This window comes from Pogona vitticeps, chromosome 5 (assembly GCF_051106095.1).
Source record: "Pogona vitticeps strain Pit_001003342236 chromosome 5, PviZW2.1, whole genome shotgun sequence".
In the NCBI taxonomy this organism is placed as follows: Eukaryota; Metazoa; Chordata; class Lepidosauria; order Squamata; family Agamidae; genus Pogona; species Pogona vitticeps.
Window position 1 is genome coordinate 65,021,153 of NC_135787.1, and position 25,795 is coordinate 65,046,947.

Genomic DNA, 25,795 nt, shown 5'->3' on the forward strand with positions numbered 1-25,795 from the left:
ATAAAAGTTGTATCTCGGGGGTGGGGGAGAGAGAAAACAAATTGCTAGGGGCAGGTAATTCTGCACTTTTTCTGCAAGGGCTAAAGACCTCTATGGATCTGATATTTGGACAATAGAGAGCGCGTTGGGGCAGTATAAGTCCAAACAACAACCACAACACAGTTAGTTGACTAGGGCACCAGTCAAACGTTTCCCTCATGCCCGATTAGAAGGAATCTTCATGGTGATTATAAATCTTCTCTCCTCTGTCTAGCAGAAACATGGCATGTGAAAGGATGGGACATATCTAACCTGCTAAGTCAATTAATGTCGGCCATGTAGGCTACTGAGACTCCCTATTGAGCTGGAGATGTCAAATTTGAAATGTCTGATAAATGCCAAGCATAACCATAAAGTTCCGTTGAACATTTCAGCTGAGGTTATCTAAATGGTCACAGTCACTGTAGCTTAAGTGTTTTGTGAGCTTGCAAAGGTGCTCTACTTCTGTGGTCCCCAACCTTTTTGCCTCCACAGACCGTTTTCACATGCGGGCGGGCGGGCGTCCGTGTGTACATGGGAGGGGCCGTGCGTGCATGGGAGGGGCATGCATGCATCTGCGCATGCAGGGACAGATCTGTCTCCACAGACAGGGACGAGTCCGTAGCCTGGGGTCAGGGACCCCTGCTCTACTTGACAGGACATGAATATGCAGGAGTTTAATTTTTTGACATGGGTGGGCATAGCAATCCTCCTACCTCATTACAGTGGGGTATCTAGCTCACTAGGTTAGAGCACCTAGCTGTGGAGGCAGGAGTTAATTGTGTGAATCCCCCTCTACCACTATGGAAATAGTGCATAGCCCAACCTCACCAAGAGCCCTGCCACTTGTGTGGGTCTCGGCAAGTTGCATGGCCAAGAGCACACCAGAACGAGGAAGCAGTAGAGCGCTTCTAAGTACTTTGTCCTAGTAAACCCAAGAATGGTTGCCATAATTCAGAACTGTCTTGATGGCACGTAATTATTTTTATTAAGATGCAAGTTTTGCCATTTTCCTAAGATGCTTTTTCTTTATACACCCAGTTTGTGCCATGCCCTCTCCCACAAGTGAGCCCTGTAAAAAAAGGGAGCTGATTTTGGAATATATACAGAAAGAAGACAGAGGACAATCACATCTTTTTCGGATAACCCTAGGTGTTCTCTCAGCATTCCTTGAGTTCAACTGAGAACACCTTGAATTCAAAAATGTTTTTGCTACTATCACAGTCTCAAAGAGAAACATTCTCACAGCATGCTTGGAAGAATGTCAGCCATTACACTTTACTCTTACATACAGGCAGTTATGGTGCTTATGCTTGTATCAATGCTATTTTTGTTCTAAATCAGGAGATCCACCCACAGAATAAAAACACATGTAAAAAAGATTAGGTTACTGAGATTCTTAAGGTCAAAATGGCCACTCTGTGAAACTTCTGAAAGGTTCCCTCAGATCTACAAAGATAAAGAGGTGACTCCATTTTTAAGCATCACTGACCCCAAGAAGAGAGTTGTGACTACAGCATCAATGTGGGACACATTTATGTCTTCCACACCAGGTTTGAGTGGAGAATAGACACATTTCTTACTTCAGTTCTGATCTCAAGATAATGCCAAACACAAACTTCACACTGTCAATATGGTTCATTTAATAATAACTGGAGCAGCTTTCTTTAGTCTTGGTTCAAATAAAAAGCACTCTTACTTAATAAGTTCACTGTTAAGTGAAACTGCTATTTTCTCACTGAACATTTTTCTTCAAATCCAATGACAAATTGTCTGAAACCCAGTAGTAAATCATAACTGGAGTAGACCCATGGAACCAATGGAAGTTACAGAGGAGAGAACACACAAAATCTGCATTAATTTAATGGGCCTACTCTAGTTCAACTTACAACTGGATTTTAGCCACTGTAATTGAAAATTTAGTGTCCACTACTGATGGGAAGAAGGATGGCTTCTGTTCAGATGTATAGAGTTTCAGCATACCAGAGTCATCCATGACAGCAATTGCTTGTTCTGCTTTATGCTGCAGAGCAAGCAGAGCAGCTTGCCTCCCTTGAAGAGCTTTCAATTGTTCCTGCTGTTGCAACATTCTTTTCAGTAAATCATGTTGCTTCTTTAGATTTGCAAGCTCTTCTGTAGCTTCTTGCTGAGGATCTCTAGCCTAAATAATAGAATTTTAAAAGGAAGTAATGAAAAGAAGGAAAATGTAGTTAGTATTCATTCAGTGTTTTACAGGAAACCTTAATCATATGCTAACTTCACTATGCTAGTATTGAGTTCCCAGGAACTCAAATACACCTGAACTTCTAAACATGTAGGATATTAGTACAGGTACAACACTAACTAGAATCCATTATACTACCCAATAACACCTCGAAAACAATCCCAGCAGTCTACTATACTTGTCATTCTCTCCATCCCACCCTCAAAACTGTATTACTTGGAATTACCTATCTTCAGTTCTTTAAATCCCACAGAAAATTTTGGTATGTTACTTCAAGAAAATCAGTGTTTACAGCACAGTCTTATAGAGGAATGCTCGAAATTAAACCTCACTGTGTTGACATCTTACTTATATACAATTATTCACAGGATTGTTGCTTTAATGTACTTAATCGTCTATTACTCTGCCTTGTCCAAGTCCTTATTTGGGAGTAAGAATAAGTGGCCAAAATCCTATCAAGTTTTTATGCCAGCATAACACAGCTGGTGTAAATTTTGTTGGGAATCTCACAAGTTATGAAGTTAGTATAGACATTTATTGTTGTGCAGTAAACACACAACCAAGTCGTATGACTCCATGTGCAAAACTGCCAAAACCTAACTTCTCAACTTGCAACAGTTTGCCAACGAGATTCACACCAACTGCATCATGAGGCTGGGAATAACTAACATGATTCTTGCTATTTGTTCATTCTCTCTCTCTCTCCCACCCTACCTCATATAAGTAAATAAAAGAGTAATCCAATCAGAGTATATTCAAGTCCTATCGATTTGAAACAGACCATGAAACTTACAATTTTCACTAAAATTCAACCTGCTCAGGTTAGACTGCATGAGAGATCTATGATTATGTAAACATTCAAGTTATAATGTAAACCAAAAGAAATAAAAAACCACAAGGTGAAATTAAGATCATGTCACAATTCTCATAATACAGCACAAAAGTACTCTTAAAAATATCCAGGACAAGTGCAAAACACTTTTTATTTTCAATACCTAATCTCAATGTTTCAGCAGCAACTCAGGGAAACCTTGTTTACAGCAAGCCTTTTTCTTGCTATAATTTGCTTTTCATGGCTTGGCATTATCTATGGGCAGACTAAGAAGGTACTGTTTAAAGGCAGCATACTTGCTTTAAGTGGGATTTTCAGTGCACATTATCTACTGACAATTTTTCCCCATCTCTCATGAGTAAAAACTGCCCATTGAACCTGCCAAAGTACTGAAGGATAAAACTTAAAAATAAACAGCTATTTCAAAAAAATCAGCAAATAAGAAACTCCAAATTAAAATTCTATCTAAAAGCCTATAAAGCATTTGATTTCCCCAGCAAAATGGAGACAGAAGGATTAAAATTAATTTTCTGCAGCAGAAAGAAACAACACTTCTTGTATATTTTTAAGGCAATTGAATAGCATTCTTGGTTATAAAGTGAAATCAGTGCCTTCCAAGTACAGAGATACTTGTACATTAATAAAATAATAATTGAAAAATAACATTTAAGATGCTGACTTTAATAAATGAGTTCTATACAGATATTTCTTAAAAATTAATGCTGGATGCAACAGATCAAGTATTATTAACTTTACCAACAGGTAATTAAATAACAAAAGCAGTTTTTTTGGTGCATCTTAAATTGCTATTAAATGGCTATTCACCAGAAAGAAAAAATAAACTTGCAGATTAAGCTTTATAATGTACTGTTTCCAAGGCAATATTTGATAGTGTACCTTTGAGAGCAATCCAGGTTCTTGGCTATTAATCCTACTAGGCCAGATTTCCCTGCCATTCAGAGCAGCTCTTTCACACTTCACTTTTGGACTTGATGAAACGTCAATGTCTGAAACCTGTCCTTGAGAAGCTGAATTCCCTAGTTTGTCCTCAATGCACGGCCGAGCTCTCAGACTAAAAGACACCTCCTTTATCAAATAGTTTAATAAGTTAGACTGTGACCACACACTTTTGCCAAGTACAACTGTCAAACTTATAAGACTAACGTCCTAATTTTCATTTATCAAAATACTGTATTATTTAAATACTGTATTATTTAAATTGCTTCATTTTTGCTAAATCAGGGATTACATTGGCCTTTTAACTCTATTAGCCATTCCTTTTCCTAATGATCATTTCATTCTCCAGATTACTAAATCAGTCCTACAACTCAAACATTACCTCAATAGCCAAAGCCAAATCCTAATTGCTGAAAGAAAATTCCCATTTTGCTAACATGCTATTGGCAGTATGATCCGTGCAAAATGGAAAAATCAACACCTGCAGAGGTACCCTGATCAGCTACAACATTAAAACCATTGACAGGTGAAGAGAATAGTATTGATTACAGTGGTGCCTTGCATTACGATTGCCCCATTTAACCGCGTTACGATGAAACCGCATTACGATGAACTTTTTGCGATCGCAAAACGATGTTTCCTATGGGGGAATTTCGATTTGCGATGATCGGTTCCCTGCTAGACGACTGGGTCAGAGTATCTCTAAAACAGCAAGTCTTGTGAGATGTTCCCAGTATGCAGCAGTTATTACTCAACAAAAGCAGTACAAGGAAGGACAACTTCCAGCATCAAGACTGCAGGCACCCAAGACACATTGATGCACATGGGGAGTAAAGGCTAGCCTGTCTGGTCTGATAATACTGTAGCTCAAACAGCTGGATGGAATAATGGAAGAAGATGACCTGGCCTGATGAATCATGTTTTCTTTTAGATCAGATGGATGGCCGGCCGGGTGAGTGAGCACTGTTTACTTCGGGGAGAGATCACAGCAGGATGCATTATGAGAAGGCAGGCCAGTTGAGGCAGTGTCATGCTCTGGGAAATGTTCTGCTGGGAAACCCTGGGTCCAGCATTCATGTGAAAGTTACTTCGACATGTACCACCTACCTAGAGAGCGTTACAAACCACGTACACCTATCCCTTCATGGTAATGGCAATGCCCGATGGCAACGCCCTCTTTCAGCAAGATAATGCACCCTGCCACATTGCAAAAATTGTTCAGGAATGGTTTCTGAGGAACATGGCAAAGAGTTCAAGGTGTTCTCTTGGCCTCTGAATTCCTCAGATCTCAGTATGATTGAGAATCTATGGGATGTGCTGGAACACCAAATCTGATTTGTGGAGGTCCCATTTCAACTTACAGGAATTAAAAGGTCTACTGCTAATGTCTTGGTGACAGAAACCACAGAGCATGTTGAGAGGTCTTGGGGAGTCTATGCTTCAACCAAGGTTCTCTCTAATGTGCACAGCTGTGCAAGTACACACAACTTCACCCCCCTCTGCACAGCATTCTTCCTCTTCTGTGCACCCACATTGATTGTTTCTAGTTCCTTTGGTTCCAATCACGACAAAACCCCACACAGAGGGTAGAGTTGTGTGCAGGAGGGTGTAACCCCACCCAGCAGAGCTGAAAATTAGAGAATGTTTGCCTTGATGTATCAGAGCTGTTTTGACAGCATAAGGGAGACCTACACAGCATTAGGCAGATGGTTTTAATGTTGTGGCTAATTAGTATACGTGCACATAAGAGTATCTCTGAAGTTCCTTGTATGCTGCTCTTTCCGCCCAATCTCTCAGTTGCATTTTAAATTTCTGGAAGCTGAAAAAAAATAGCTTGCTGTTTTGGCAAGACATTATTTGGAGATGCAAATGTCAAATCCTCAAATCAATTTAGATTTGATTGAATCAAGAGATATTTCAGAAGTGTAAGGTAGAAAGATATCTCATAAAAAACTATTACATGCATGGTTTGCACCTATTTGTTCTCCCAAACTGTGAATAAAATACTATTTTATAAGTACTCCTACAACACAAAAATAATCTTATGCAAGCCGTATCTTGAACTACAACAATTTAAGTATATAAACACACAAATGAAAAAACTCAAAAAAGCCAAGTTCATACATTACCCATATCAATGGCTCCTTCCTCTCTGTTTCTAGTAACATTTGAGGTAAATGCATAATGCCTGTAGAAGGAGCTATGTGGCTGTTTCCTGGTTACTGTGGTTTAGCAACTATAAAGTCCAAGGAAAGCACTACAAACAAATTTGTTTGTTCTATTGTGCCCTTCACATTAATAGGAAACGTCACTGCATACAGGTCCTTGCACTGGGCTCAGATTCATCCTACCAGTTCCTCCTCAATATCGTTCCACCATTCAAAAGTATTTTAGAGAATATTAAACTACTAAGTATTTTGCCACATCGTACATTGTGCCAAGAAGACAAGCTCTAACATTTTGAGGTTGCTCAGATATGTGATACTGTAACTTATGCTACCACAAGCCTTTTGTTTGTTTTATACATCTAGCTTAACGTGTGTCAATTACTACACGTGTCGCTTAGGACAAGCAATAGCTGCTTCTACAGCAGGATGAGCAGCATATGGCTCTCCTTATGTCACTGCATTGCAAATCCCATCATCCCTAAACCAGCAAAGCCAATGAGGAATGCTAGTAGTTGCAGTCAAATAAATCCTGTGGAAATTGTGAAAAAAGGGTTCTTAGAAATTATTTCATTGTTTCCTACACAGCACAGAAAAATAACCATTTGGTAGTCAAAATACTGGACAGAAATAGAAACTAAGATTAAATGCTCACATTATTTTCTTTATTTCTGATAAAGATGTAATTAGTGGTCAGTATTAAGATAGTAGTGTTTAAAACAATTTCATGTGATTTTAAGTTTTATTCAAATTTAGAGTGTATAATCAGGTGAAACTATATATATCACTCTGAAAGCAAACACAGATGGGAGAAAGTTATTTGGTTTCCCTCTCCTAGAACCATCTCCCACTGTCCTCAAAAGTTCTTATTTCTGACTAAATGTGCATTAGACTGAACTGCAGAAGCTGCTCATACTTCCTCTGAAGAGAAAGTTTAACTGCAGGCAAGGAACCAAATACAGTGGTGCCTCGCTTAACGAGCGCCTCGCTGAGCGATGAAATCGCTTAACGAGGCGCTCTGGGCCATCGCTGGAGCATTCGCTCAGCGATGGCCCCTATGGGGATTTTTCGCTTTGCGATATTCGCTAAGCGTTTCGCTTAGCGAATATCGCATAACAAAGCCGAGAGAACAGCTGATCGGCGGTTCCAAAATGGCCGCCGGAAGGTCCGCGCCGCATTTTCGCGCCCTGCCCTCGCTTACCGAGGGCGCGAAAATGGCGGCGCTATGGGACAACATCGCTTCACAGTGAGTTTTAAAGCCATAGGAACTTCGTTCAATGCGTTTCTATGGCTTTTTTATTCCCGTTTAGCGATGTTTTCGCATAGCGAAGGTTAATCCAGAACGGATTAACCTCGCTATGCGAGGCACCACTGTATGCAAAGAATGAGATTGGAAAGCACCTGAAATCCTCAGCCTTGAGCTCTGTATAAATGACAAGCAGTGAGGAAACACTCACATGCTCCAATCTTATGGCTTCAACTTCAGATGTATCAGAACTTAACAAAGCTCTACAGTCTTAAAGATGGTTAGGTTTTAACCATTAAAGATGACAAGACAGAAGGAATTTCTTTTAAGCCTTGAAAGTTTGGTGAGTGAGGTTCTGTTCAGTAACAAACACACAGAGAAGTGTTTTACCAGCATTAGTAAAATGATTAAATGTATTTAATCCAAAAAGGTACGCTGTACCAAAAGAAAGCACTTTTGCTCATGCAACTGAAAACCCCTATTTCCAACCATTCTTTTTTTCCACTACAGTTCTGTATACTGTTTTCTGTACTAGGCCAGGTAATTCTCAGACCTCAGCAGCATTTTTCCATCAAGCTGAAGAAGAAAGATGGTGGAGAAATTACACTGTCCACTCATATGTATGATCCAAACCAGTCAATTTCTCTACAATTAGTTTTCAAGGTTTACAGATTAATATGTTCAGGAAATAAAATATAGATTCCAAAGATCACTTATCTGAAGAGAGAAAAGAATCTTCACATCTAGCACCTTAATTACTAAAAAGCAGCTTACCGTTGTATCTGAAACTTCAGAATGCACATCTATGTTTAGTGATGTGCTCTCAGCTACAGAACCAGATCCCACAGCTGAATCTACAGTCCGACCATCCTCCTCCTCATTCTTTCTAGCCTAGAATATTTTAGTGGTATAAACAAAAAACTACAATAAATGGGGTAGGAAAGTGAAAGGTAAGGGAAACTGTTACATATTTAAACTCATCCCCCATGCTATCTTTAGGAATGTTCTACAGTTTGCAAAACACATTTACGTTCTCAAACTTACTAGTATCTTCTGCAAAAATTTCAGGTATGACTTCTCCTGTTGTTTCAGATGATTTATAAGATGTGATAAGCGTTCGACATTGGCAGATCTCTCATTTTTCTCAACAAGATCATCTCGCATGGAAGTGGCTTTTGCAATATAGTCACGAATTTGAACTAATCTGCTCACAATCTGAAAAAGTTACAGGACAGAGTTATGCAGAAACATTATACAAATACTTAATATAATGTGTTGTGATGAAAGAAAGAAAGATTTTAGGACTAACTCCACTCTTCTGCTGGCAGTTGCCATGAAATGTTCTTCCTCTCTCTCCCACCATGAGACTTTATGCCACATGAAAGCCTCTTCCAGAGGGCCTCCCAAACAGCCACAGTTGGTTCTGGGAGCAGACATACGATTGCAGAAGATGCAGGATATCACTCTCCCACAATCCCTCTGGAATCTGCTATTCCATTGACAGACATTCCAATGAGCAGTGGTCCCCAACCTTGGGCCTCCAGATGTTCTTGGACTTCAACTCCCAGAAATTCTAGCCAGCAGAAGTGGTGGTGGAGGCTTCTGGGAGTTGTAGTCTAAGAACATCTGGAGACCCAAGGTGGTGGAACATAGCCATAGAGGATACTGCCTTATCTCCCTTAGGTTGACATGATTTGGTCAGAACTACCCAAAAAAACCAAGTTAGGCCAAACACAGAAAGTATATGCAAATGTATGTAGTTACAAATTTTGAATACACACTATTCTGCTAAAGATGTACTGTACATGATATATAGATGAGACTATATAAGAGCATACATGACTATAACCTAAGTATGTATTGTTCTTATGTGTCATCAAGTTGGAACCAAATTATAGTGACCCTAATACGGCTTTCAAGAAGTGAGATATTTCAGTAGTGGCTTTACTAGTTCCACACCCCTTTTTAGTTCCCATGTCTGAGTGGGGATCCAGCATCAGGCCACCTGAGTTCTAATCCATTACTTTATCCACTACACCACACTGAATAGAACATTTAAAATGTTGCACAGAGAAATCATGTCAGCACTCTAACTTACTTTTTTGTTAACAAGAGCATTAGATTGATTTGAACTATTTGTCTAGAGAAGTAACAACTGGTGCCCTCCAGAATGTTTTAGACTATAACTTCCATCAACACTGACCACTGCCTATGCTGACGGAAGTTGAAGCCCTTATGGAGAGCACCAAGTCAGATTTAAAGCCATGATTCAATTAAAAATACACATCTAAAATTTAAAAAAAAATATGTATTTCTAAAACAATGCCACCTCTACCAATATTTTTAACAGACATTTAAAAGCCAATTTTCCTTTGTAAATTATCATGTTTGTAAATTACTGATATAATAAACTTATAAATTTTGTATTCATATCCAAAATCTTGTTCAATATGACAACGATACATTAAGTCCAAACAGCACCTGGCTGCTGTCCACTGCAGGTTCACCTCTTCCATCCTCTTCAATTGAAACTGGACAATTCTGCAACAAATCCTTACTTAAGGCAGCTGTAACTAAGTCTTTATACTGTGACGTTCCACTAGTTTCTTGTGTTTGAGAACTTGCACCAGCATCTTTGTCTTTATTAGTATTAATCTGTAGTGACAGGAAGTTGAATGGCTTTCTGTTTTCATTGAGTTGCCGTTTGTTGTTGGCAGCTGTTGCTCTGCCTTGGGAATCACTTCCAATACTTCTCTACATAAGAGCAGAATACCACAAAAATAATTACACATTTCTTCAAGTTTGCATCTAGTATCATATGAAAACAATCTCAAGGCTCACATGGATAAATGCTGGAATATGCAAGTGCACTTTTATCAGATCAATGTTCTCAACCTCGGGACCCCAGATGTTCTTGGATTTATACTCCAAGAAGCCTTCCCCACTAGTTGAGCTGGCCAGGATTTCTGTGAATTGTAGCACAAGAACATCTGGGGAATCAAGGCTGGGAAGCACTGCTCTAGATAAATAATTAGATACTGGATAATGCATCATCACAGCAATGCAAATCTAACCACAGAGTACAGCCTCCAAATTCCGTTCTACCTGCCTGAGTTTAGCCCCTACTCCCTCAAGCGCATTCCCTCATCCCAAGAGCATTTCTCCATGCCTGTTTCTGACCAAAGGTGACAGACGGCACAATTAAGGGGAGGGCAAAAACAGTTGTTCAGATTAAAGCACTGTAGCAACTTAATCTCACTCCATCTAACACCCTTGCTATGTTGTTACATATTCTAACAACTTTGCTATGTTGTTACATATTCACCCTGCTTATCTAACCAGAGACAAAACATATACTATATGTGTGGCCAGATTTTCGGGCTTTGAAACATGAGGCTGCACCTAGATAGCTGTTGGTCTCTGCTTCTGAAAACCCCACCCTCATTCCTCTATTAAAAGAACTGAGTGAAAGAAAGGGTGGTCACAAGTCATGCACAAAGCTGACACATCCTTCCAGGTTTAAAGTTGGAAGAACAAGTAGAGCTTAATGGGAATTCTCCAGAAGATAGCTTCTCTGAATTCTGCATTCTGGAGGTAAGAATGATCAGAAATCACCAAACAAGTAAAAAACAACTGACACACACAAACATCTTGAACTCTCATTACACGTTTTCATATTATCCAGCTCAGAATCCAATTTGTAAATTCAGTTTCCTTCAGTTCAGAAGCTAGTCACCTAGAGAGCAAATATGGTGTCTGGCATCTGCGGGTGTTCAGCTTTGTTTCTTAAATACAGTGGTGCCTCGCATAGCGAGGTTAATCCGTTCCGGATTAACCTTCGCTATGCTGAAGCATCGTTAAACGGTACAGAAAAGCCCATTAGAACGCATTAAACATGGTTTAATGCGTTCCAAATGGGCCAAATACTCACCGTTTAACGAAGCTTCGTAATGGCCGGCAGCCATTTTCGCGCCCTCGCCTCGCTTAACGAGGGCGCGAAAACGCTGCGGGCGGCCATTTTAGGCCATTTCCCGGCTTCCGGCGGCCATTTTGGCCGCCGAACAGCTGATCGGCGGGGGTCGTTTTGCGAAGATCGGTAAGCGAAACGCTTACCGGTCTTCGCAAAGCGAATTTTTCCCTATGGGAAAAACGTTGTGCGATCGCATTAGCGATCCGAAAAAACGGATCGCTATGCGATTTAATCGTTATACGGTGCGCTCGTTAAGCGAGGCACCACTGTATATTATTTTCACAGGTACATTTTACTAGCTGAATAAACACAAACCTGATCCAAATCACTGAAATTTATTCTCTGCTTAAGTTTTTCAAGTTCTGACTGCTCTGGAACAGACATTTGAGTTAAGTATCGTGTATGAGGAAAGCTGTGAGGAGTCTTTGACTTCCTTCGCCCAATTCCTGGTGTAGATTCTGGAGAGATGTCATTAGTAAGTCTTGTTCCACTTTCAACAGGAACCTTCTTCTTGTTTTTTTCTGAAGATTTGTTTGGTCTCTTTGGCTGACCACCCCAGCTCTAAGAAGGAAAGAGGAGAATACAACAACAACAACAAAAACCATACACATACAAAAAATCAAACAAAAACCACACACATACAGTGGACCCTTGACTTACAGACCACTTGACTTACAGACTTTTTGAGTTACAGACTTCTCTGGCCGCAAAATTTAGGTTTGACTTGCAGACTGAGATTTGACTTACAGACCAGAAAAAAACCAAAATGGAACAAAAACGGCTTGTTACGGGATTAATCAGTTTTCAATGCACTGTAGGTCAATGGAGACTTGACTTACAGACTTTTTGACTTGAGAACCGCCTTCCAATACGGATTAAGTTCTCAAGTCAAGACCCCACTGTACAGAAAACAGAAAAATGCTTTCTCATCATTATTCAAAGTATTATGCAAAGCCAGTAATACTTATCAAATCAATGCAGAAAACTACAAGAAGCAATTTATATGTATTATACTTTTACCTCTGAGCATGTCTTCAGCATGTGGTAATAGTACATTCAACAACTCCATCAAACTCAGTGTGTACTTGATGCAGTCTAATTTTAATATCAATGCTGCTCAATTATAAAATACCAACATTTTACTAAACTGAAATAATTCAGTAACTGAATTACCTATTGATGTCCAGAACATGAGTTAACACCATAACCTGTTTTGTAATATGTACACAAAAAATGGCAGTTATACCGTATTGTTCAGACGATCATCAAGGCTCTCATTGCTCCAGCTGGGTAAGTCACGATCATCTATTCCTTCTTCAAAAGGACTGCCTCCTGCTGCCATGTTATATAACCAGCCACAAAAAAATAAATACCTGTAAGAACAAACATAATTTAGTGACTCTTCTAATCTGTTCTAAAAATTTAAGAGTGTCCGAAATCCTGTTGCAATAACTGTATAACACTGATGACATCAGCCATAGCAATTTTTCAGAAATACAGTGGTGCCTCGCTTTACGATTGTCCCGTTTAACGACGAAAATGCATTACAACGAAGTTTTTGCAATCGCTTTTGCAATCGCAAAACGATGTTTCCTATGGGGGAATTTCGCTTTGCGATGATCGGTTCCCTGCTTCAGGAACCGATTCTTTGCAAAATGATGATTTTCCAACAGCTGACCGGCAGTTTCAAAATGGCCACCAGGTAAACAAAATGGCCCCCCGCTGTTTTCTGGGACGGATTCCTCGCATTACAGGCACCGAAAATGGCCACCCTATGGAGGATCTTCGCTGGATGGTGAGTTTTAATCCCTTTGGAATGCATTAAACGGGTTTTAATGCGTTTCAATGGGTTTTTTCTTTTCGCATTACGACGTTTTCGTTCTACAGCGATTTCGCTGGAACGAATTAACGTCGTAATGCGAGGCACCACTGTAGAACATTTCCAATTTTCTCTTCACAGGATTCCATGGAATCCTTTTCATCATCATTTTGGCTTCATCTGTAGCGGTGATTTTCAGTAAATGACAACCTGTATCCCCCAACAGCTTCATGAAAGGGATTACTTGGAGGTAGAAAAATATGCATTTCAGCTTAGAAAGAACATAAAGGTATGTCACAAAATGTTGTACTTTTAGTCACATCATCTTTAGCAAGAATTGTGCCTATTGCAAAATAAAAATGGTAAATGAAAGTAATTCAACATAATCAGGTCTAGAATCTAGTTCAGTTACCTGGAAGTAAGTCCTACTAAACTCAGTAAGGTCTACTTCTAAGCAGGCACATGTATGATTGCACAGCAAAGTATTTACATGGAGTACAGAATTTAAACTTATGGTTAAAAAATCTTCTTGTGTAAATTACACCTGCAAAATTGTGACAATGTCACAGGCAGGGGAGATCTTTATAATTAGACTTCTGCCTTCTGTCTGGCTTGTCCAATGTGCAAGTAATACAATAATAATAATAATAATAATAATAATAATAATAATAATAATAATAATAATAATAATAATAATAATAATAATAATAATAATAATAATTATTATTATTATTATTATTATTATTATTATTATTATTATTATTATTATTATTATTATTATTATTTATTGTCATTGTAAGTATATACACAGTATACCCATACAACGAAATTCACAGACACCCAGAGACCAGACACATGCACAAACATAAAATTCCCCAAACACTCCCCACCCACTGAAAGTCCTCCACTAAAAATACAAACATCTACACCACAGGCCAAGTAACACAGTCGAACTAATTATTCACTACTGGTGGTCTTTAAGCTCATTATTAATTGCAATTATAGCTCTGGGATAAAAACTATTCAGAAAATGTGTGGTCCGAGTCTTAATTGTTCTGTATCTTCTGCCAGACGGTAACAGTTCAAAAAAGTTATAAGCAGGATGGGAAGAGTCTCTCAGGGTGCTGTGTGACTTCCTCAGACAGCGGGATGTGAAGATGTCATCCAGGGTTGGTAGCTGGGGCCCGATGATATTCTGGGCAATTTTAATGGTTCTCTGTAGAGCTTTTTTGTCCGCTACAGAGCTACTCCCAAACCATGCCAGAATGCTATAGGTTAGGACACTCTCAATGGTGCTACGATAGTATGACCGAAGTAAATACTGAGATAAATGTAACTTGCCGAGCATTCTCAGGAAATACAGCCTCTTCTGTGCCTTCTTCATTAGCACGTTGGCATTTATAGTCCATGAGAGATCCTCTGAGATGTAAGTACCCAGAAATTTAAAATTACCAACTCTTTCCACTTCCTCACCGTTTATGTTCAGTGGTAAATGTACATTTCTCTTCCTCCTAAAATCAATTATGAGTTCTTTAAGTTTTTTTATGTTAAGTGTGAGATGATTTTCTTTACACCAAAGTATCAACCTTTGTACTTCCTTTCTATAAGCAGACTCATTGTTCTTATTTATGAGCCCCACCACTGTCGTATCATCCGCAAATTTAATAATTGCATTGGTGTTATACAGTGGAGTGCAATCATGTGTGTACAGGGAATAGAGGAAGGGACTTAGCACACAGCCCTGGGGAGCTCCTGTACTTAGTACCAGGGTAGAAGAATGGTGAGATCCCATCCTTACTGACTGTGGCCTATCTGTCAGAAAATCCTTTATCCACATGCAGATCTCCTGAGGTAATCCCAGGCTGATCATTTTAAAAAACAACCTATTTGGTAGAATGGTATTAAAAGCAGAGCTATAATCCACAAACAACAGCCTCGCATAAGTTCCCTGTTGTTCTAAGTGTCTCAATACAGTAGGGAGTACCATGGACACAGCATCATCAGTAGATCTATTTCTCCTGTATGCAAATTGCCATGGGTCCAAAGAAGGTGGAAGACTATCCTTAATGTAATCCAGCACCAATCTCTCAAAACATTTCATAATAACAGATGTTAAAGCTACTAGTCTATAATCATTGAGAGATACCACAGCTGACTGCTTGGGGACTGGCACTATAATAGATGACTTCAGGCAAGTGGGGACAGAACACTGCAACAAGGATAGATTGAAAATATCCTTAAAAACTCCAGCTAATTCTGCAGCACAGCCCCTAATAACTCGTCCCATGATTCCATCTGGTCCAGCTGCCTTTTGAACGTTAATATTCTGGAAAGCGCGTCTCACATCTGAAATCTGCAGTACTAGTGGTTGTCTGTCGATGGTAGATTCTAGTGATGTATTATAGACAGTAGATGCTGGAATAATGGTTGTTCCTGTTTCCACCTCAAAACGGCTGAAAAAATGATTTAACTGCTCAGCCAAAAACTAACTGCTGCTACACAGACTGTTTTTGTTACTCTGACCCGTGATTTGTCGTAGGCCATGTCAAACTCGACGAGTGTCAGAACTCTCAAGATGTTGCTCAATTCTCTTGCTGTACATAGCTTTGGCATCCCTAATGCCCCCTTTCAGTTTAGCTCTGGCCTCTCTATACTGTTGTTCATCACCAGAATGAAAAGCAGCATTCCTGGCTTTTAATAAAAGGCGCACTTCTCTATTTAGCCAAGGCCTGTTATTAGAAAACACTCATACTTGTCTGGTGGTAGTAACAACATCGATGCAGCTTTTGATATAAAACAGTACTGTTGAGGCATAAGTATCAACATTGTCCTCCTCAAGCAGTGCCCAATCAGTGCTCCTAAAGCAATCTTGAAGTTGCTCAGATGCATCCACTGGCCACACTTGTATTTCTCTAATTGATGGTCTGATTCTTTTAACAAGAGGTCTGTATGATGGAATCAAAAACATATAGATAGATCAGCTGTTCCGCGGCTTCAAAATGGCCGCCGGAACAGCCGAAAGGGCCGAGCGCAGCATTTTCGCACCCTTGGTAAGCAAGGGGAGGGCGCGAAAACGCTGCCGGAACAGCCGAAATGGCCGCGCGCAGCGTTTTCGCGCCCTCCCCTCGCTTACCAAGGGCGCAAAAACGCTGCGCCCAGCCATTTTGGCTGTTCCGGCGGCCATTTTGGACCCGCCAGACAGCTGATCGCAGCATTTTCGCGCCCTCGTTCAGCGAGGTGAGGGCGCGAAAATGGCTGCCGGCCATCCCGGAACATCGCACAACGGTGAGTATTCGGCCGAACTGGAACGCATTAAACCATGTTTAATGCGTTCCAATGGCTTTTTACTTTCCGCTGAGCGATGTTTCACACAGCGAGGGTTAATCCAGAACGGATTAACCTCGTTGTGCGAGGCACCACTGTATACTCTCAGGTTGAAAACCTAAACATATTTGCCTGACAGTACAAGCCTATGGATATCTACTCAAAAGTAGCCCTAATGAATTCAATTAGATTTATTCTCATGAGAACACCAACAATGCTAAAATGCCTTACTCAAGGACAACACAAATATTCCATTTTTAAAATTTTTATTATCTTTCTTAAAAATCTAACTCCATAACCTACTGAATAAACTATATTTTGAGCTAACAAGACTTGATGCAGGTATCCAACTGTATGGTCTTTACTTGCTTTTGTTCGTTAAATTTATGTACCATCTTTCTTTCAAAGTGCTCAAGGAAGCACACATGGTTTTCCACTTCCCCTCTTTATGTTCACAACTGCCCTGTGCGAGGGGGTCAGGCTAAGAGTGTATGTCTAGCCCAAGGTCATCCAGTGAGCCTTGTGCCCAGGAAAAGGCTAGCTTTTCCAGCTAGTCTTTCTTGTTTCTCTCCTAGAAGCTATTTTCAGATGAATCCTCTTATAAAAGCTTCGCTGCCCTGCCATGCTCTTTACATTCCATGATTAGTGAGATATGGCACATAAGTTGGCACTAATGTTTTGCACAAATCTACTGTCCCCAAATAAATATACTAAAGACAACTTAAAAATAAATGTGTTCATATACAAACAGTTTATATACAACCCCCTCCAAGCTTTCTATTCTCTGTTCAAAGGAAAATTGACTAAATCTCCAAATCCTGATCCCAAAACATTTACAGCGTTATTAGAGGGGAGCCCAAAAAAGAGTTCAATAAGACTTTCTCCCCAAAATGATGATAGCTTCAGTGTCAAAACCCAAATGGGATACCAAAAAGTTTGAAGTCCTGAAGACAATTCTAGTTAAAACATGTTTTAAATCAGTACAAAACTTCTAGCCCAAAGAATTTTAAGATTAAAGATCACTAATCCAAACAATTACAGTGGTGCCTCGACTTAACAAACGTCCCTACTTACGAAAATTTCAAGTTACAAAAATATTGCTTCGACTTGTGGCCAGAGCTTCGAGTTACGGACGGAAAAAAACACGGGGGAAGTGGGGAAAGCATGAAAGTTGAACTTTCTGTTAACCATTGGCCAGCGAAGAGGCTGCTTGTCTGCTACCTCGGTCGCTCCGACGGTTATAGTGTGGATAGGGAGAGAGTCTTCAGACTGCCTGGTACTGTACTGTACGGACTGTTTTTTGGGGGGAGGTTAAAAATTATTTTTGGATTTTTGACTTTAAAAAAAACCAGATACTGCCGGTTCTGGGTGAGTACACTGTATTTACTGTACTATACAGGGTTTTTTGCAGCTTGGTGGGAGGGGGTAGGGCTAGGGCGGGTTATGTTTCTGTGCTCTGATGGGTCTTGCAGTGTGGATTTAAAAGTGAAAAGTAGACTGTAATACAGTGGTGCCTCGTATAACGAGTGCCCCGTTTAACGACAAATCCGCATACCGATGCGGATTTTGCGATCGGAAAAGCGATCGCATACCGATGTTGCCTATGGGGAAAAATCGCTTTGCGATGTTTTCCCCATAGGCACCATTTTCCCCCAGCTGAGCGGCGGGAGCCTCCCAAGGAGCGCTCCCACAGCTCAGCTGGGGGAAAATGCCTGCGGTGGCCTCGGAAGGACCCTTCTGAAGGGTCCTTCAGAGGCCACAGCCGGGATTCCCCTTCCCCGCGGTCGGCTTCCCCGGCCATGGTCGGACTGTCAGGAGTCCGACCATGCCTGGGGTAGTCGGCCGCGGGTGGGATCCAAGCCGCGGGGAGGGGGTGGAAGGCATGGCCGGGCTCTTCAGCAACTGCCGAGGTTCGGATCCAAGCCTCGGCGGCTGCCGAAGAACCCATCCATGCCTCCGATCCTCTCCCCACGGCTTGGATCCAAGCCAGGGGGAGGGGTGGAAGGCATGGCCGGGCTCTTCGGCAACTGCCGAGGCTCGGATCCAAGCCTCGGCGGCTGCCAAAGACCCCATCCATGCCTCCGGTCCTCTCCCCACAGCTTGGATCCCAGCCGCGGGGAGGGGGTGGAAGGCATGGCCGGGCTCTTCGGCAACTGCCGAGGCTCGGATCCAAGCCTCGGCGGCTGCCGAAGAGCCCATCCATGCCTCCGGTCCTCTCCCCACGGCTTGGATCCAAGCCGCGGGGAGGGGGTGGAAGGCATGGCCGGGCTTTTCAGCAACTGCCGAGGGTCGGATCCAAGCCTCGGCGGCTGACGAAGAGCCCATCCATGCCTCCGATCCTCTCCCCACGGCTTGGATCCAAGCCGCGGGGAGGGGGTGGAAGGCATGGCCGGGCTCTTCAGCAACTGCCGAGGGTCGGATCCAAGCCTCGGCGGCTGTCGAAGAGTCCATCCATGCCTCCGATCCTCTCCCCACAGCTTGGATCCCAGCCGTGGGGGGAGGGTCGGAAGCATAGCCGGACTTCAGCCGGCTAAGAGGCCAGCGGTCGGGCAGGAGGAGGTGGGAAGTTTCCCCCAACCCCTCCCGAGCGAACGCCGGGTTTTCAGCCGGCTAAGAGGCTGGCGATCGGGCAGGAGGTGGTGGGGGAATCTTCCCACCTCCTCCTGCCCGATAGCCGGCCTCTTAGCCGGCTGAAGTCCAGCTATGCCTCCGATCCTCTCCCCACGGCTTGGATCCAAGCAGCGGGGAGGGGGTGGAAGGCATGGCCGGGCTCTTCGGCAACTGGCGAGGTTCGGATCCAAGCCTCGGCAGCTGCCGAAGAGCCCATCCATGCCTCCGATCCTCTCCCCACGGCTTGGATCCAAGCCGCGGGGAGGGGGGTGGAAGGCATGGCCGGGCTCTTCGGCAACTGCCGAGGCTCGGATCCAAGCCTCGGCGGCTGCCGAAGAGCCCATCCATGCCTCTGATCCTCTCCCCACGGCTTAAAGCTTCCCCGCTCCGCCTACCCCGGCTGTTCTCGGACACCTGGAAGTCCGAGAACGGCTGGGGAAAGCGGCGCGAGGAGGCTTCAAGCATCGGGGACAGGGTGGGGGGGATCGGGAAGGCTTGAAGCCTACCCGCGCCGCTTACCCAGGCTGTTCTCGGACTTCCAGAAGTCCGAAAACGGCCTGGGTAAGCGGCGCGGGTAGGCTTCAAGCCTTCCCGATCCCCCCCACCCAGTCTCCGATGCCGGTAGCCTCCCCGCGCTGCCTAACCAGGCCGTTCTCGGACACATGGAAGTCCGAGAACGGCTGGGGTAGGCAGCGCAAGGAGGCTTTAAGCAGCGGGGACGGGGGGGATCGGGAAGGCTTGAAGCCTACCCGCGCCGCTTACCCAGGCTGTTCTCGGACTTCCAGAAGTCCGAAAACGGCCTGGGTAAGCGGCGCTGGTAGGCTTCAAGCCTTCCCGATCCCCCCCACCCTGTCCCCGATGCCGGTAGCCTACCCCAGCCGTTCATCCCACCCGCCGCCGGTTACCCTTGGGTAACCGGCAGCAGGTGGGATCCAAGCCCGGGATGCCTGAAAGGCATTCCAATCCCACCACCCTCCCCCCGCGGCTTGGATCCGAGCCGCGGTGGCTACCCCAGCCATGGCCGGACTCTAGGGAGACAAGCCATGGTTGAGTTAGCCGCCGTGGGTCAGATCCAAGCCGCGGAGGGAGGGAGAAAACCGGATAATCCATTCCTATTGGAACGGATTAACCGGTTTCCAATGCATTCCTATGGGAAATGGTGCTTCACATAACGATGTTTTCACATAACGATATTTTTTTTGGAACCAATTAACATCGTTATGTGAGGCACCACTGTATTAAATTAAAATTAAATGTGAAAATGACTAATTTTAAAATCTAAATTTACATATTTATTTTTGCATTCTGTGGCTCCTAGGGTTTGTGTACTGTGACTTCTCTTTTGTTTTAAAATGTGTGTGTTTAAAATGTGGCTCCAAGGTCTGTCTCTTTTAAAATCAGAAAATATTCTGTCTGGCTGACTTGCTCTAAAATGGACTTTAGACTCAAGTCTCTCTTCCCCTCAATTGTCTTCTCTCCCTCTCTCTCTCTATGTTCTCTTTTTGTAATGAGGAGTTCTGTGCTGGAATAATGGTTGCTGGATTCTGTGGCTTCTAAGGTTTGTGTACTGTGATCTCTCTTTAGTTTTAAAATGTGTGCATTTAAAATGTGGCCCCAAGGTCTGTCTCTTTTAAAATCAGAAAACATTCTGTGAGGGGCTGTGGTGCTTGATGCAAGCAGGCAGGCAGGCTTTAAAATGGAGTTTACTGTAGACTCAAATCCCCCCCAATGTCTTCTCTCTCTCTCTGTCTTCTCTCTTTTTGTGCTTAACAGCACAAATTTATTTGATAGTTTTGTGTGCCCCAGTGATGACCTTTTTTCTTTCTTACCTCTTTTCCCCATCATTCCTTCCCTCCCTCCTTTCCTGCCCCTTTAACCTGAAAGGTGCTTGGCTTGGTTTTAAAGGTGCTTGGATTAAAAGGTGTTCTGTTTAAAAGGTGTTCCAGTGAGAGCTGGACCATAAAGAAGGCTGACCAAGGAAGAATTGATGCTTTTGAACTGTAGTGCTGGAGGAGGCTCTTGAGAGTCCCCTGGACTCCAAGGAGAACAAACCTATCCATTCTAAAGGAAATCAAACCTGAGTGCTCACTGGAAGGACACATCCTGAAACTGAAGCTCCAATACTTTGGCCACCTCATGAGAAGAGAAGACTCCCTGGAAAAGACCCTGATATAAGTAAAGTGTGAAGGCAAGAGAAGGGGACAACAGAGGATGAGATGGTTGGACAGTGTTATTGAAGCTACCAACATGAATTTGACCCAACTCCGGAAGGCAGTGGAAGACAGGAGGGCCTGATGTGCTCTGGTCCATGGGGTCACAAAGAGTCAGACACGACTAAACAACAACAAATAAATGCTACAGCATTTTCCTAAGTAAACACTTTCCAAAGAGAACAAACTCTGAATTAATACTCATCCAATGTTCCCTCTAATTATCAGACCCACTGGGCAGGGCTCTGCCCCTCATGCATGCAACGCTGTCTCTCCCTGTGTTTGTGACCACCACCACCACCCGTGCATGGTTCCATCATGACCAGACCTAAAGAAGCTGAAACAATGGCTGTGGGTGCAAGGAGGAGTCCTGCAAGCACACACTTTAGAGGGAACTTTGTACTTTTCCCATGATACTTCTCCACACAGAGAGAAGTGAGATAGGTGTAACAATATTTACTAGGAATAATTATTATTATTTAAGCTATTTTCACTTCACCCTTCTCTTTAAAAAGGAACCAAGGCAGCTTACATTAACTCTAACAATGGTGATTATACAAATACAAAAAAGTCACACTAATACCATAAGAAAAAACATTAGCAACATCAAAACATATTCAAAATACAACAATCCATTTAAAACCCCACTCAGGCAGTCATTCACTCACTCAGGAAAAGCTTGCCTAAAAGAAAGGTCTTTGCCTGACTGTGGAAGGACAGAAAAGATGGGGCCAGACTGGTTTCCTGTGGGAGGGAATTCCAAAGTCTGAAAGCAGCAACATAGAAAGCTCTCTCCTGTGTTCCCATTAGATGCACTTGTGAAGGTGGCATGACTGAGAAGAAGGCTTCTCCTGATGAGCCGCCTAGAGTGGTCATTTTGAACAGATAGGTGGGGTATACGGTAACTAAAATAAATAAAAATAAATGAACTTAACACTCAAGCAGGCTTCATAAAGGGAGATACAGTCCTTGAACTAGTTTGTGCCCAAGCCGTTTAGGTTTTTATAGGTTAGAACCAACACTTTGAATTTATCTCAGAAACAGATCGGCTGCTGGTGGAGCTGCTGTAACAGACAGGCTGTGTGATCCCAGTGATCAGGCCCAGTTAGCAATATGGCTGCTGTGTTTCCTGACATTTTCCATAGGCAGTCCGACATAGAGTGCGCTACAGTAATCCAGCCGAGGGGCATGTGCCACCGTGGCCAGATCAAACTTCTCCAGGAATTGTGCCCTAGTTTTAATTATGCAAAGGCAGTCCTGAGCATCCAGAGTCAGAAATAAATACAGGAGCATCACCAAGCTGAACACCTGTTTTCAGAGGGAGCGTAACCCCATCCTGCAATACTTTGCTAAACATATAATACACTCCTGGTACCCTGAAAACCCGACTCTTGTTGCCACAAACTTATCTTAGAAATTCTCTTCTACATATGACATGACCAACACTGTAAAATTAATAGAAGCATAGTCAATGAGGCACTGTTGCCTTTAAACATGCGCAGACACTCAAATACCTTAATGTCTGAATATGTGAGTCACATTCAAATGATTAAAAAAAACACCTTAAAAATACTTCACTTTGCTGTTCAAAAGTAGCAATGTGTTGCTTTCAGTCATTAATTAGTTTGATTTGGCAGACATCTTGTATATAATTTTATATCAGTTTATTTTAAAGCCACCCTGCAGTTGGGAAAATAACCCCTTTAACCCTTTAAAATTGCTCAGATTAAAGGATGAACCAAAGAAGAATCCCTCATAACTTATCTTTTCACAAAGAATTTGCCATGTCAGTCTGTTGCAGTAGAAACAAAAGTCTACACATCAACACATTTCATTTATGCCGTAAGTTTCTGGAGACTACAGTTTACTTCCTCAAATGCAGTACTATCTCAGTTATGATTGTTACTGTTACAGTTGATATTTTTCACAACAATGCCACAAACCCAAACAAAATCATTAGTTGCACATTAGAGTTACTAAATATAACTTGATAAATATACCAAAGGAGTCTGTTGCAGTCATGCCAATCATTTTTAATTAAAGATTCCCCCATCTAGCCAAGTCTTTATTTCTTTCTTTAATTTCAGGTAATTATCTTTCAGTAAGGTACTTTTTTGTAAGTTTATTCCAAGATATTTTCACTTTCCATCCTGGAAATTTGTATGGTTCAAGAGGTCATCTATTTCTTTACATTGCATGTTTTTGGGTAGAATTTTTGTCTTTCTATGGTTTATTTTCAGGCCCGCCATTTGTCCAAACTCTTAATTCTTTCATAAGTGCTCTAATTGATTCTTGTGGATCTTCTGCCACTACAAGTAAGTCATCTATGAAGGCCTGTACCTTAAATAACTCGTCTCTAATTTTCAGCCCTTTGATTTTTATCATAAATTCTTATTCCATTGTTGCAGAATTGGTACTATTTATCTACAGAAAACTCTGACTACCAACCTGAACTTGAGCTACTGTAGGTAACAGCCACTTAAAAGGACTTTTTTCTATTTAAAAACCAAAGATTTCCAGGATGCATAGACAAGTGTATAGCACACGGAAGCTTTACGGAAACTGCAAAACACACAAGCACAGCACCTATGCTACCTTCACAATTTAATTGGTCTGTCATGTGCAAACTCCTAATGGTTAAGTCCCACACAGGTGAACTGCCTTAATAAGATTAGGTAGCCTGAAAAAGAATTCCCCAAATCCAGGCACTTTTCTTTTCTAAGAGCTCCAGCTGCAAATGGTCCCACGGCAATTACACCTCTCAACTCCAAGGAATTACCTAAGACAGGTGGAGTGGAAGGTCTTCACCAGGACGCAGCCACTTCCCAGAGTGAGCGGCCTCGATTCTTCGCTGGAATGGAGGAGCCGAGTAAGCGCAAATTCCTGTTCTGCAATCTTCTCTGGTTTTTATCACTACCGAGTCTTACCTGATTCCCTTTTGCAGGCAAATAGGAAGGGGGAGTTAGGAGGACGGTTGGCAGGGCGGAGTCGCAAGGCCAGAGAGCCCGCGCCTGCCATTCAATCGGCGGCAAAGTCCGGACCGGGGGCGGGCGGGAGAGCAAGAGAGGCGGCCTTGGCGGAAGGCCAATGAGAGAAGTAGGAGCCGCCAACCCCTTAGAAACAAAGCCCCCACGCCCCTCCCCTAGCGGAGCGCGAGGGGAGGAGCCTAACAAAGGCCCCGCGCGGGGTTCGGGCGAGGGGGAGGGAAAAGGCAAAGGGCGCGTGGCAAAATAACGCGGTCAGGAGGGCAGCCACGCCCCCTCACCGGACAAGCCGAGGAAAAGCTCGGCGGTAGACACCTCCCCCCTCCGCCGTCCCACACACATTGTTTGCCACCCGTAGCTTTCCACCTGGGGGGGGGCGGCGGCTACTTGAGAAAGACTTAGAGAAACGCCACCTCTTCTGCCCTCCTCAGCCGCCGTTCATCTGGTTGCCGTCCTAAGCGGCTCGTCCCGCACCCGTTCGTACCTTCTAGAGCAGTTAAGGCGCCCCTGGAAACTGTCCCCTCACAGACCACCTCTAACGGCTGCTTTCGCCGCCATCTTGGTCTTCTTTCGATTGAAAGTAGTAGGAGGAGGGAAAGGGCGCACGAATACACACCGTTACTTAGTAACCTCGGTCAGGGAAACTGCAATACTCTTCCGCGCTGTGCGTCTTGGCGGCTCTGCTTCCCCTCCCCTCAGGTCACGTGGCCTTGAGGCAGGTGTGCCGCGAAAATCCAGAACTCTTCGGTTTCTAACGGGCGGCAACCGACAGGGGAAGGCTTCGAGCCAACTCGCCCGTTGGGTTGTGCCGGCAATGTGAAAGAACTACGTTTCCCGGAATGCAATGCGATAGCACTGCGCAAATCCCAGCTGCACTTTGGCACAAGATATTCTGGGAACTGTAGTTTAAATACTGTGCATGACTATTGGTAGAGTGTTGGATTCTGGGATACGTAATTGTCTTAAGTAATTAAAACTTGGATAATTAAAGTTCAGTAGAACTTTGGTTAGTTCATAAATGTATTGAGCTTATACACTGTACATAATGGTTTCCTTTTTTCTGAAGTTGGGCCCTTATGTATATATTATGTATTTCATTAATACACAACTCCTTTAATGGAAGTGCTGCTCTGGGCGGTTTACAGATTAAAATTTACAGATTAAAACCAGAAGACACCATATGACAATATATTCTACAGTATGGTGATTCACAGGTAAAATTCTTACAAAAAGAACAAGAAAAAAATTAAAAATAATATTAACAGCTTCTGGGTGGCTTTGTGTACAGTAATTGTGTTCTCACCAATTTCCTGAACATCAGGAGGAAAGGGACCTGGTGTATCTCATTTGGTAGCTTATTCCAAAGGTTGGGGGACCACCACCAAAAAAGGCACAATTCCTTGTTGTTGCCTTTCTGGCCTACTTCAATGTGGCTG

The 25,795-nt window shown here is 42.8% G+C and overlaps 1 protein-coding gene across 17 annotated transcripts in view; it reads right to left on the bottom strand.

Moving 5' to 3' along the window:
* The window catches only part of PCM1 (pericentriolar material 1), a 77,946-nt gene extending 52,755 nt beyond the window's left edge, over positions 1 to 25,191 (bottom strand). For 7 of the 17 annotated variants that reach the window (XM_078394633.1, XM_078394630.1, XM_078394632.1 and 4 more), the window contains exons 1-8: positions 24,844 to 25,152; positions 12,659 to 12,785; positions 11,728 to 11,973; positions 9,924 to 10,196; positions 8,487 to 8,657; positions 8,217 to 8,333; positions 3,972 to 4,160; positions 2,002 to 2,179 (exon numbers count right to left, since the gene is read on the bottom strand). In XM_078394633.1, the coding sequence (XP_078250759.1) occupies positions 2,002 to 2,179; positions 3,972 to 4,160; positions 8,217 to 8,333; positions 8,487 to 8,657; positions 9,924 to 10,196; positions 11,728 to 11,973; positions 12,659 to 12,754 (1,270 nt within the window). In that variant the 5' untranslated portion in view covers positions 12,755 to 12,785; positions 24,844 to 25,152. Of the gene's footprint in view, positions 1 to 2,001; positions 2,180 to 3,971; positions 4,161 to 8,216; positions 8,334 to 8,486; positions 8,658 to 9,923; positions 10,197 to 11,727; positions 11,974 to 12,658; positions 12,786 to 24,154; positions 24,406 to 24,843 lie in introns of those variants that run through there. The other 10 variants (XM_078394635.1, XM_073001334.2, XM_078394634.1 and 7 more) reach the window with 5 other exon arrangements.
* Positions 25,192 to 25,795: the final 604 nt, after the last annotated feature.